The sequence below is a fragment of the Pan troglodytes genome, chromosome 21, assembly GCF_028858775.2.
Source record: "Pan troglodytes isolate AG18354 chromosome 21, NHGRI_mPanTro3-v2.0_pri, whole genome shotgun sequence".
NCBI lineage: Eukaryota > Metazoa > Chordata > Mammalia > Primates > Hominidae > Pan > Pan troglodytes.
Genome location: NC_072419.2, coordinates 20,409,676 through 20,422,087, shown reverse-complemented (window position 1 = coordinate 20,422,087; position 12,412 = coordinate 20,409,676). Strand labels below are relative to the sequence as shown.

The following is a 12,412-nucleotide window of genomic DNA, read 5'->3' as shown; positions in this document are numbered from 1 at the left end:
AGTTTTTTACCATTGGGTATGATGTAAGCTGTAAGCTTTTATATACGGCCTTTTATTATGTTGAGGCAATTTCCTTCTAGTCCTTGTTTGTTGAGTGTTTTTCTCACAAAAGCATGTTGAAGTTTTCAAATATTTTTTATCCATCAATGGCTTTTGTCTTCCATTCAGTTAATGTGTTGTATTATGGTAACTGGCTTTTTTTTTTTTTTTTTTTAGGACAAGATCTGGCTCTATTCCCCAGGCTGGAGTGCAGTGCAGTGGCGTGATCTTGGCTCACTGCAACCTCCACCTCCTGGGCTCAATTCATCCTCCTACCACAGCCTCCCAAGTAGCTGGGAATAAAGGCATGCACCACCATGCCCAGCTAATTTTCATATTTTTTATAGAGACAAGGTTTTGCCATGTTGGCCAGGCTGGTCTCAAACTCGTGAGCTCAAGCAATCTGCCCACTTAGGCCTCCTAAAGTGCTGGGATTACAGGCATGAGCCACTGCTCCAGCCTGATTGACTTTTATATGTTGAAACATTCTTGTATTTCAAGAGTAAGTTCCTCTTGGTTATGGTGTATAATCCTTTTAATGTGCCATGAATTCAGTTTGCTAGTATTTTGTTGAGGATTTGGGCATCAATATTCAGGTATATTGGTCTATGGTTTTCTTGTAGTGTCTTTGTCTAGTTTTGGAATCAGGATAATGCTGGCCTCATAGAAAGTTTGGAAAATGTGAAGGATTTCTGTTAATTCTTCTTAGATTTTTCGTAGAATTCTCTAGTGAAGCCATTTGGTCCTGGGCTTTTCTTTGTCGGGAGGTTTCTGATTACGTTACAAATCGTTCAGATCTGCTATTTCTTCAAAACTCAGTATTGGTAGGTTGTATTTTTCCAGCAATTAATCCATTTGTTTTAAGTTATCCAGTTTGTTGGTGCATAATTGTTCATAACAGTATGATCCTTTTTATTACTGTGGCATCATTTGTAATGTCTCCTCTTTCACTTCTGAATTTTGTTGAGTCTTCTCTATTGTCTTGTTGATCTAGCTAAAGGTTTGCAAATTTCGTTAATTTTTTGTTTGTTTGTTTTGATTTGTGAACCGAAGTCTTGCTCTGTTGCCCAGGCTGGAGAGCAGTGGTGTGACCTCTGCTTACAGCAACCTCCACCTCCTGGGTTCAAATGATTCTCCTGCCTCAGCCTCCCCAATAGCTGGGATTACAGGTGCCTGCCACCATGCTTGGCTAATTTTTGTATTTTTATTAAAGACGGGGTTTTGCCATTTTGGCCAGCTTGGTCTCGAACTCCTGACCTTAGGTGATCCACCCACCTTGGCCTCCCAAAGTGCTGAGATTACAGGCATGAGCCACTGCACCTGGCCAGACTTTTGTTGATATTTTTAAAAAACCTAACTTTTAGTTTTGTTGACTTCTTGGTATTGGCTTTCTAGTCTCTTTTATTTCTACTCTAATCTTTAGTACTTCCTTTCTTCTGCTAACTTTGGGTCTGGTTTGTTCTTTTTTTAGTTCTTTGAGGTATAAAGTTAGGTTGTTTATTTGAGATCTTCTTTAGTAATGCATTTTATATTATATACTGCTCTAAACTTCCCTCTTAGCGTCTTATGGGATGCAGTAAAGCATCCATAAGTTTTGGTGTGTTTTGTTGTTTGTTTTCATTTTTCTCAAGATGTTTTCTAATTTCCCTTGTGATTTCTTCTTTGACTCATTTGTTGCTCAAGAATATGTCATTTTGTTTTCACATATTTGTGAAGTTTTTTGTTTTCCTTTGCTGTTGATTTCTAGTTTCATTCCATTGGGTTTGGAAAAGATATTTGGTATGATTTAAATATTCTTAAATTTGTTGAGACTTGTTTTCTGTCCCAAAATATGATCTATCTTGGAGACTGTTTTTGTGTGCCCTTGAGAATAATGTAGACTTTTGCTCCTGTAAAGTAGAATGTTCCACATATGTCTGTTTGGTCCAACTGGTCTGTAATGGATCTTATTGTGTAAATACAATAAGGTCTTTTGTTATTGATCTTCTATCTGATTGTTCTATTTAATATTGAATGTGGGGTATTGAAATCTCCTACTGTTGCGTTACTTTCTATTTCTTCCTTCAGTTCTGTCAATATTTTCTTCATATGGTTGGATGCTTTGCTCTTAGATGCATATAATTTATACTTGTTACATCTTTCTAATGAAGCGAACCTTTTATCATTATATAATGTTCTTCTTTGTCTCTTAGGACAATTTTTGGCTTAAAGTCAGTTTTCTCTGATGTAAGTAGGGCTGCTCTGGCTCTTTTTTGGTTACCATTTGCCTGTGTTAACAAAAGATCAATGAGTTCTGTGGAGGAAAAGGGGGAACTTTATTTTCTAAAAGCAATCTGCAGATTGGAGAGATGCAGCCTTCAGTGCAAAATCAAAGTGTGACCTGAGGTGGGAGTTGGAAAGTTGGAGATTATAAAGGCCAAAAACACAGGGCAGGGGAGGGGAATCAGGGGAGTGGGGAACAGAGTCTTGATTAAATGACCATTTCACCAGTCTCTCTTAATTAGCTGGTTCCAGGTGTTCAGTTGGGAGGCACCAGGTGGTCTGTTGGGGTCAATTGAGGAATTTCTAGCTGCAGTTATTTTCAGAAATTGTTCTTTGACTTGGTTGTGGAAAAACAGGTTTTATAATGCTTTCCAAGGACACAGAAAGTGTGACCATTTCTTCACCCTGCCATGTAACTCTTGGTTCTGCTTTCAGCTTTTCAGCCACAGGGAGTCCATCTTGTCTGTTAAGCAGGGGCATAATTTGACACATGGAATATCTTTGTCTATCCTTTAATGTTCAGCCTATGTGTGTCCTTATACTAATGTGAATCTCCTATAGACAGTGTATACCTGAAACTTGTTTTCTTATTCATTCAGTCACTCTATATCTTTTTATTTGGGAGTTTAATCCATTTACGTCTAAAGCAATCACTGATAGGGAAGGAATCACTATTGCTGTTTTGTTATTTTTTTCTGTACATCTTGTAGTTATTTTGTCCTTCTTTTCCTCTCTTACTGCATTCCTTTGTTTTTAGTTGTGTGTGTTTGTTTTTGTTTTCGTGGTGTGCTTTGATTCCTTTTTCATTTTCTTTGTGCATCTTCGATGCACATTTTCTTTGTGATTACCATGAAGAATTTATAAAATATCTTATACTTTTTTTTTTTTTGAGATGGAGTCTCATTCTGTAGCCCAGGCTGGAGTGCAATGGTGCGATCTAAGCTCACTGCAACTTCCACCTCTCAGGTTCAAGCAATTCTCCTGCCTCAGCTTCCCAAGTAGCTGGGATTACAGGTGCCTGCCATCATACCTGGCTGATTTTCATATTTTTGTACAGATGGCATTTCACCATGTTGGCCAGGCTGATTTTAAGCTCCTGACCTCAGGTGATCCATTCACCTCGGCCTCCCAAAGTGCTGGGATTACAGGCATGAGGCACAATGGATGGCTAAAATATCTTATAACAATCTATATTAAACTGATAATGACAATGTCAATCACACACAAAATCTCAAGTCATTTATATATCCCCACCACTGTGTGTTATCAGCTTCACAAATTACATCTTTTTACTACTTTATATACTTTAAATGTAGTTTTATTGTTATAATTATTTCTATGTTTTGTCTTTTAAATTGTATACCAGAATTGATTTATGCACCACCATTACAATACTACAGGATTCTGTATTTGTCTACATACATACCTTTTCATAGAGCTTTATAATTTCATATGCTTTTGTGTTGCTTTCTAGAGTTCTAGAGTCCTTTCTTTTCAACTTATAGGACTTCCTTTAGCAATTCCTTCAAAGCAGGTCTAGTGGTGATAAACTCCCTCAGCGTTTGTTTGTCTGGGAAGGGCTTTATTCTTCTTTCATTTTTGAAGGACACTTTTACCAAATATAGTGTTTTTGGGGACAGCTTTGTCTTTTCCTTTTTTTTTTTTTTTTTTTTTTTTGATGGAGTCTTGCTCTGTCACCAGGCTAGAGTGCAGTGGCATGATCTTGGCTCACTGCAACCTCCATCTCCTGGGTTCAAGTGATTCTCCTGCCTCAGCCTCCCAAGTAGCTGGGACTACAGGCGTGCACCACCATGCCCAGATAATTTTTGTATTTTTAGTAGAGACAGGGTTTCACCATGTTGGCCAGGAGGGTCTCAATTTCTTGATCTTGTGATCCGCCCACCTTGGCCTCCCAAAGTACTGGGATTACAGGTGTGCACCACCGCGCCTGGCCTGGACAGCTTTTTCTTTCAGCATTTTGAATATATTATCCCATCCTTTTCTGGTCTGTAATGTTTCTGCTGAGAAATCTGCTGATAATGTTACAGGGACTTCCTTTTATGTGACCAGTGGCTTTTCTCTTGCTGTTTTTAACATTCTTTGCCATTGACTTTTGAAAACTTGATTGTAATGTGTCTTGGTTTGGGGCTCTTTGGGTTCATCTCACTTGGAATCCTTTGATATTCTTGAATTTAGATGCCTATTTCCTTCCTCAGATTTGTGAGTTTTCAATCATTAAATCTTCAAATATCCTCTCTGTCCCTTTCTCTCTCTTCTTCTTCTGAGACTCTCATAATGTATATATTGTTCCACTTGATGGTATCCCATAAGTCCCTTAGGCTTTCTTTACTTTTCTTCATTCCTTTTTCTTTTTGTTCCTCTAACTCAATAATTTCAAATGACCTATGTTCAAGTTTGCTGATTCTTCAGTTTCATCAACTCTATTATTGAATTCCTTTAGTGCATTTCTAAAATTCAGATATAGTATTCTTCAGCTTCAGAATTTCTGTTTTTTTAATAGTTTCTCTTTGTTGATATTCTCATTGTGTTCATGCATCATTTTCCAGATTTTGTTTTCTGTATTCTCTTATGGTTCATTGAGCTTCTTCAAGATGATTATTCTAAATTATTTGTTAGGTAATTCATTATTTGGTGTTTCTTTAAGGTTGATTTCAGGATATTTTGTTCCTTTCATAGGACCATCTTTTCCTGTTTCCTGGTGTGCCTTGTTGTTGTTGTTGTTGTTGTTGTTGTTATTATTATTATTTTGCTACGATTTGTGCACTTAAAAAAACAGCTATCTCTCCTAGTCTTTATAGACTAGCTTCGTATGTGAAAGGTCTTCACCAATCAGCACAGTTAAAAATTCTGAGAGCTTCTTGAACCTTTTCTGGGGATGCATCTTCTCTGGGCTTGTGTAAGTTATTTCCCAATTAGAGTGGTTTGCCAGTTTTTTTTTTTCTTCCAGGAGTTTATAATCTCTTTCTCCTTCTGTCTGTGGTACTGCAAGTTCTCTGGCACTGCAGTAAGCCATTGAGCTCTTTTGTTCTCAGTAGCCCCTAGGGGTGGAAAATATACTGGCTCTGTCAGCACTGTGAGTTAGGTGAGGAAAAAAACCAGTCACTGGAACAGCCCCCTGAAAAGTCATGTGTTCCTTTCTTCTCTTTCCCTCCCAAGGTAGAAACTGTCAGTTGGGCTTTTTCTCCTGAAAGCACCAAGCTGTGCTGGCTTGAGGGAGGAGGGATCATGGGTGAAATTAAATGGCTTTTCTTACTTGTTTCATGGACTATTCTTGGCTTTGAGCTTGCCTGCTGTCCTATGACTTCTTAACTGGTTTCTGGAGTTCTCAAAAAGGCTTTTTTGATCATTTATAATTAAATCATTGTCCCTGTGAGGGAATGCAGTCTGAGGCTTCCTATTCCATCATCTTGCTCTGTGCTCAGCCTTTCATTTTTTTATTCTGTATATTTGTTATTGTTTGAATATTTTACATCCATCACGTTAAAAATAATGTGAAGAAAAGTATCCAAATCTAAATGGGCTTTTTTTGTTTTTTGTTTTTTTTGAGACGGAGTCTCACTCTGTCACCCAGGCTGGAGTGCAGTGGCGCGATCTTGGTGCACTGCAAGCTCCGCCTCCCGGGTTCACACCATTCTCCTGCCTCAGCCTCCCGAGCAGCTGGGACTACAGGCCCCCGCTACCACGCCCAGCTAATTTTTTGTATTTTTAGTAGAGACAGGGTTTCACCGTGTTAGCCAGGATGGTCTCGATCTCCTGACCTCGTGATCCACCCACCTCGGCCTCCCAAAGTGCTGGGATTACAGGCGTGAGCCACCGCGCCCAGCCTAAATGTTTTAAATATTGAAGGAAAAATATTTCGTTTCCAAGAAAGGAAAGTATATAAGGGTCCTTGGTTTTATTGCTATAATTTATACTAAAGCACAGTAAGAATTAGCCTATATTCACGTATATTACACAAACCTCCCACTATTGTGAGCTTTCCCAAATTCCTGCAGCCTTAATAAAAATGTAAAAGGGTGCTGTTATAGTATAAAAAATAAATTAACAATGGCCAGGCGTGGTGGCTCACGCCTGTAATCCCAGCACTTTGGGAGGCCGAGGCAGGTGGATCACTTGAGGTCAGCCTGGCCTTAGATGAAACCCCATCTGGTCAGTTGAGAACAGCCTGGCCAACATGGTGAAACCCCATCTGTACTAAAAATACAAAGATTAGCCAGTGTGGTGGTGGGCACCTGTAATTCCAGCTACTTGGGCAGCTGAGGCAGGAAAAATCACTTGAACCCAGGAGGTGGAGGTTGCAGTGGGCTGAGACTGCACCATTGCACTCCAGCCTGGGCAACAAGACTGAAACTTTGTCTCAAAAAAAAAGAAAAGAAAAGAAAGGAAAGAGGCCGGGAGCAGTGGCTCACGCCTGTAATCCCAACACTTTGGGAGGCCGAGGCGGGTAGATCACGAGGTCAGGAGATCAAGACCATCCTGGCCAACAGGGTGAAGCCCCATCTCTACTAAAAATACAAAAAAAAAAAAAAATAGCAGGGCGTGGTGGCTGGAGCCTGTAGTCCCAGCTACTCGAGAGACTGAGGCAGGAGAATCACTTGAACCCTGGAGGCAGAGATTGCAGTGAGCCGAGATCTCGCCACTGCACTTCAGCCTGGGCGACAGAGTGAGACTCTGTCTCAAAAAAAAAAAAAAAAAAAAAAAAGAGAAAGAAAGAAATTAACAATGCAAATTATTATGAAGCAGACATTTAAGATATCCCTTATCCATATAGATAATTAGGAAATAAATTGATTTATTAAATTTTGTTTCTTCTTTTGTGCTTTAGGCATTAGGATTTTTGTCTTCTTATGGAATAGGAATGGAATATGATCAAGCTAAGGTAAAGATCATTCTGTTTTATTCTGGAACAAAATTGATTTCTCTAAAAGGGACATTGAATAAAATCTACTCATTAAGTAAAGGGGCTCACTCTAGTGTAGTAGTTGAAAGCACCAACTTAATAGTCAAAGAAATTTAGTGTTCTTATGCCATAAGTTTCTTAAAGCCTCATGAGTCAGCCTCTTTATTGAAGATAGATAATATCTGCTTCATAAGGAAATTATGATGATTAAATGAAATATCTTATACAATGCCCTTATCACAGACTCCAGAGATTAGTTAACCCCTAATAAATGGCAAACATCTTTACAAAGGAGAGTGAAATTTGAAATTTATTTTGGAGTAACTCAATGGGTCATTGTGGAGCTAGGAATAAAAATGGAATACTTGGTTTGAGTTTCAAATTTAAATGGCCAACCTGGTTTGGGGGGTTTTTTGTTTGTTTGTTTTTACTTTAGGCACTGATATATTACACCTTTGGAAGTGCTGGAGGAAACATGATGTCCCAGATGATTTTGGTTTGTAAACAAAATATTCTTGGAACCAAATTTGTATGCCATAAATACAGCATTGTCTTGAATATTAAGAATGCATCTGTCTGTGTTTTAGGGGTACAGATATTTGTCGGGAATCAATGTTCTACAGAATTGTGAAGTTGCCCTAAGTTATTACAAGAAAGTGGCAGATTATAGTAAGTAATCCACATAATTTATTTTAAAATAAACAGTTGCCAAGGAATTAGAAAAATAAATCAATAACAGTTCAATTGATATAAACTTATGAAAATATCAAAAGTGTACATTTTTAATATGTTATAATACAATTCTTTTAATATAATACAGTTTCTGCTTCCCTAATAGTTACTTTCCAAATGGTTTTAAAAGATTATACTCATTTTTTATTTTTGTTAATATGTATCCCCAAACAATTCTGTTTTACTTGCCTTTGTGATGTTCTTTCCTTACTGAGAATTTGAATGTAGCACCGATAAATATTAAGCAGTTTCCCTAAATATAACATTCAGAATATGGGATGACTGCCAAAAATTCCTAAAGGAATGAATGTAAGGTATACATTGGAGGTATCTGTCACCACATATGAGAACAATTCAAGCAACCATTAGTCTAAATGTAATCAGAATAATGTCTAAGCACACATCTTTGGCACTATTAGGATCTGAGAAAAGAAAGAAGGAGGAAAAAAACTAGTTTTGAATTTAAGATGCTGTATATAACGAGATCATTTCATGTGTTTAATGAAATTGGAATTACTATATATATTTCAAACTGCACACTTTGTTAGGTGTATTCAAGCATATCTATCTTTATATTTATTTTCAGACTATCCATAGGAAGTAATTAAAGAGCAGTGATTATTCCTATATTATAGTCTTAGTCCCAGAAAAAAATTATGAATGGAATGAGTTATCTGCTCCTAAAATATCCCCTTTCCTTGAGTCTTTTTGGTCAAGATCTTCAGTAGAGTCTGATATAAGTTGATACCATACTTGTATAGGTTGCAAAGAAGAACTAGAGAACCCAATAAACAAAAATTGCACTTTTTTTTTTTTTTTTTGAGACAGAGTATCCCTCTGTCATCCATGTTGGAGCACAGTGGCTCGATCTCAGCTCACTGCAGCCTCTGCCTCCTGGGTTCAAGTGATTCTCATGCCTCAGCTTCCCAGGTATCTGGGATTACAGGTATGCACCACCATACCTGGCTAATTTTTGTATTTTTAGTAGAGACGGGGTTTCACCATGTTGGCCAGGCAGGTCTCAAACTCCTAACCTCAAGTGATTTTCCCGCCTCTGCCTCCCAAAGTGCTGGGATTACAGACATGAGCAACCGCACCTGGCCAAAAATCTGAAAATTTCTATTTTTCATGGGTCTTCTGTCTCTATTAGTTGAACAGATTTCTGCACAATTTAAGATAATAAGCTAACGGTGTTTTCACTAAATTGACTGTTATCTCTTGCAGCCTCTGTTTTCTAGCTATTCTCTGGCTTGTTTTTATTCACAGTTGCTGACACATTTGAAAAAAGTGAAGGTGTTCCAGTGGAAAAAGTGAGACTAACGGAAAGACCTGAAAATCTGAGTTCTAACAGTGAGATTTTGGATTGGGACATATACCAATACTATAAATTTTTGGCAGAAAGAGGAGATGTTCAGATACAAGTAATGTATACAGATGAGATTGAGTTTTTAGAACATGAAAATTACAAGGGGCTTAATTCTTTCTGAGTCCTGGAGGGATGAACAATGCCCCATCCTAAATAGGAATGGGGGGAGACCCGCCCTCCTCTCTCACCCTACTCCTGTTTTGTTCCCTGCTACTTACAGTTCCTGTAGCCCACTGGAGAACTAGTTGCCATAATAATAGTAACTTTTTTGCATTTCTTCCTTAAAAATTAATTTTTTTTTTTTTTGAGTTGGAGTCTCACTCTGTTGCCCGGGCTGGAGTGCAGTGGCACAATCTCGGCTCACTGCAAGCTCTGCCTCCCGAGTTCACACCATTCTCCTGCTTCAGCCTCCCAAGTAGCTGGGACTACAGGTGCCCACCACCACCATGCCTGGCTAATTTTTTGTATTTTTAGTAGAGACAGGGTTTCACCATGTTAGCCAGGATGGTCTCGATCTCCTGACCTCGTGATCTGCCCATCTCGGCCTCCCAAAGTGCTGGGATTACAGGCGTGAGCCACTGCGCCCGACCCCAATGTTGGTTTTAGTATGAATAAACTACGGCAATCCAGAAAGGTTCTGTTTTTGGGAATGGGACAGTACTTGCATGATCTTTGAGAGCCAAGAGCTAAGGCCCCTAGCTTTATGTGCCTGGGTGTTTCTGTACCCCAGAAGACCAGCTTCCAGCCACTAAGGAAGCCATATGTCCAGCAGCAACCAATTACCCAATAAATGATATAGTCTGGAATGTTTCCCTGATTTTTTCAGGACATTTCAAACGTGTCCAACAATCAACATACTAAAGTAAAATCACCACATAAATGTTTTCTTTATTTAAAGTAATACTGCTGCTAAAATCATTTCCAAACTCATCATTCCTAGGTCTCTCTTGGACAATTACATCTAATTGGCAGGAAAGGTCTAGATCAGGATTACTACGTAAGTCAATCTCAAGATCCAGTCAAATGGGGTGGGGAAGGTAGTGGTGAGGGAGGCTGGCAGGGAAGTGAAAGCAGGGGGAGGGAGAGGTGGAAGAGTTGCTCAGAAAGCCCACTGATGCTTCCTTGGTCAGCTATGCTTCCCAGCTTCTTAGGAAGAACTAAGTTCTCCAGAGGGAGCACTTACCCACCTGCCTTCAAGAACAAAGGGGAAGGGACTTCTGAGGAGCAATCGAGGCAGGGGGGTATCCATGTTCCAACAGAACCTAGTTCTGCCCACTCACACGCACTTCGGGCTGGGATTAGGAGAGAGAATATCCCCACCTGCCGGCCTGCACCCAAGGCCAGCTGCAGAGTCCACCTGGGGATCACCGTTAACGAGTCTGAGAGGCAACTTCATCCCCATTTGGCTAGATCAGAAGACAGATTGCTTTTAATATAATTAAAAATATATTAAACATCCTTATACATTTGCAAAGCTCCTTTCAATCATTTTGCTTAACCTTACCTTATCCCAGTGAGGTTAAAAGGTTAATTAACCGGCCAGGTACGGTGGCTCATGCCTGTAATCCCAGCACTTTGGGAGGCTGAGGCAGGCGGATCACGAGATCAGGATATTGAGTCCATCCTGGCGAACACGGTGAAACCCCGTCTCTACTAAAATTACAAAAAATTAGCCGGGCGTGGTGGCACGTGCCTGTAATCTCAGCTACTCGGGAAGCTGAGGCAGGAGAATCACTTGCACCTGGGAGGCACAGGTTGCAGTGAGCCCAGATCATGCCACTGCACTACAGTCTGGGCGACAGAGCGAGACTCCCTCTAAAAATAAAAAAAAATAAAAAAAATAAGTTAATTAACCATTCAAATGTGTAGCGAAGAAAAAAGCAAATGAACAAATGAACTTCACCTTGACCTACACAGGATCCTCCTCTGTAAGATGCCAGGGTCATGGGATGAGTTCTTGCTTAGATTTTGATAGTGGTTTCAAGGCCCTACATCACCACATACCTGGGAAGTAACTGGATTTTTTTTTTTAAAGATGATTTTGCTGCTCTTTTCATTTATAGGAGCCACATGCTCCTTGTCTCAAAGGAACATATAGCCTATTTCAACATAGTCCCAATGGCTAAGTGATAGAAACAACAACTTTATAAGGCTATTACCTAAAAAAGTAATCTGTTACTACTTTGCATTTCATTTTGTGTTATTTTATGGATGTGTCTTTGGTACTATAATTTGTATTTTATATGAGATCCAGTAAACATCAGGTAAATGTCGAAGTCATTTCATAAAATGTGATAAAATAGGTAGGAATTTAAATAAGCATACGCACCCCAAGACGGCTCGGTTGAAGATCCATAGATTTTCTTTCATCTTAATCATAACCAAAGTTCTAGCTTCTTAGATGGAAATATCTGGATTCATAATTTTACTCTGTCAGATTTCAGCCTGCAATGAGTTTCTCATGTTAATCGTAGAATGTGTAACTAGGAAGATGTCCTCATTTTCCATAAACATGAAATTTGGATGTGAGGGCATCCTAGCTTCAGCTGTAGGGAAGACAAACCAATCTTTGTACAGTGCAATAAAATCCCACTAAGTTGGTACTTCAGTCAGCTCCAGCCACTGTGGTCACCAGATGGCAGCTGCAGCTGCCTCCAGGTGAGGACGAAGTGCAATCCCAGGGCTGCTGTTGCAGGATCCCAGAGCTGCTGTGTAGCAGCCAGGCAGCTGAGTGTCACCCAGGAGCCCAGCCAGGATCGCCTGTGGGCTCATTCACGAGGTTTTATTACATCTGTTTTACAAATGAGAAGCAGAGCCTGGAGACATAAAGTAAATTGCTTCAAGGCTCACAGCTGGGAAGTAAGATTGTTTAAGGAGCAGAATTTGAACTCAGGCCTTCAGAAATCAAAACCTGAGCTCTTTCCATTAAACTTTATTTGACCCAGGCCAAAACAAAAAACAGCCTCTAAAATCTGTTCCCTCATTTATAAAGCAAGAAGAAGAAATGACATGATCTCTCAGTTTCCTTTAGCTCTTCCTGATAGTGGGTTGGGCCTCCTGCTTCCACATATCCCAAGAAGATGAGTTTAATT

General features: G+C 39.4%; 1 protein-coding gene across 25 annotated transcripts in view; it reads left to right on the top strand.

Annotated features, from left to right (window-relative positions):
* SEL1L2 (SEL1L2 adaptor subunit of ERAD E3 ubiquitin ligase) overlaps positions 1-12,412 on the top strand; it is a 166,212-nt gene that overhangs the window by 120,216 nt on the left and 33,584 nt on the right. For 14 of the 25 annotated variants that reach the window (XM_054674852.1, XM_054674851.1, XM_063803005.1 and 11 more), the window contains 5 exons: positions 7,148-7,201; positions 7,659-7,718; positions 7,810-7,891; positions 9,221-9,375; positions 10,261-10,317. In XM_054674852.1, coding sequence (XP_054530827.1) covers positions 7,148-7,201; positions 7,659-7,718; positions 7,810-7,891; positions 9,221-9,375; positions 10,261-10,317 — 408 coding nt within the window. The remainder of the gene's footprint in view (positions 1-7,147; positions 7,202-7,658; positions 7,719-7,809; positions 7,892-9,220; positions 9,376-10,260; positions 10,318-12,412) is intronic. The other 11 variants (XM_063803018.1, XM_063803016.1, XM_063803012.1 and 8 more) reach the window with 1 other exon arrangement.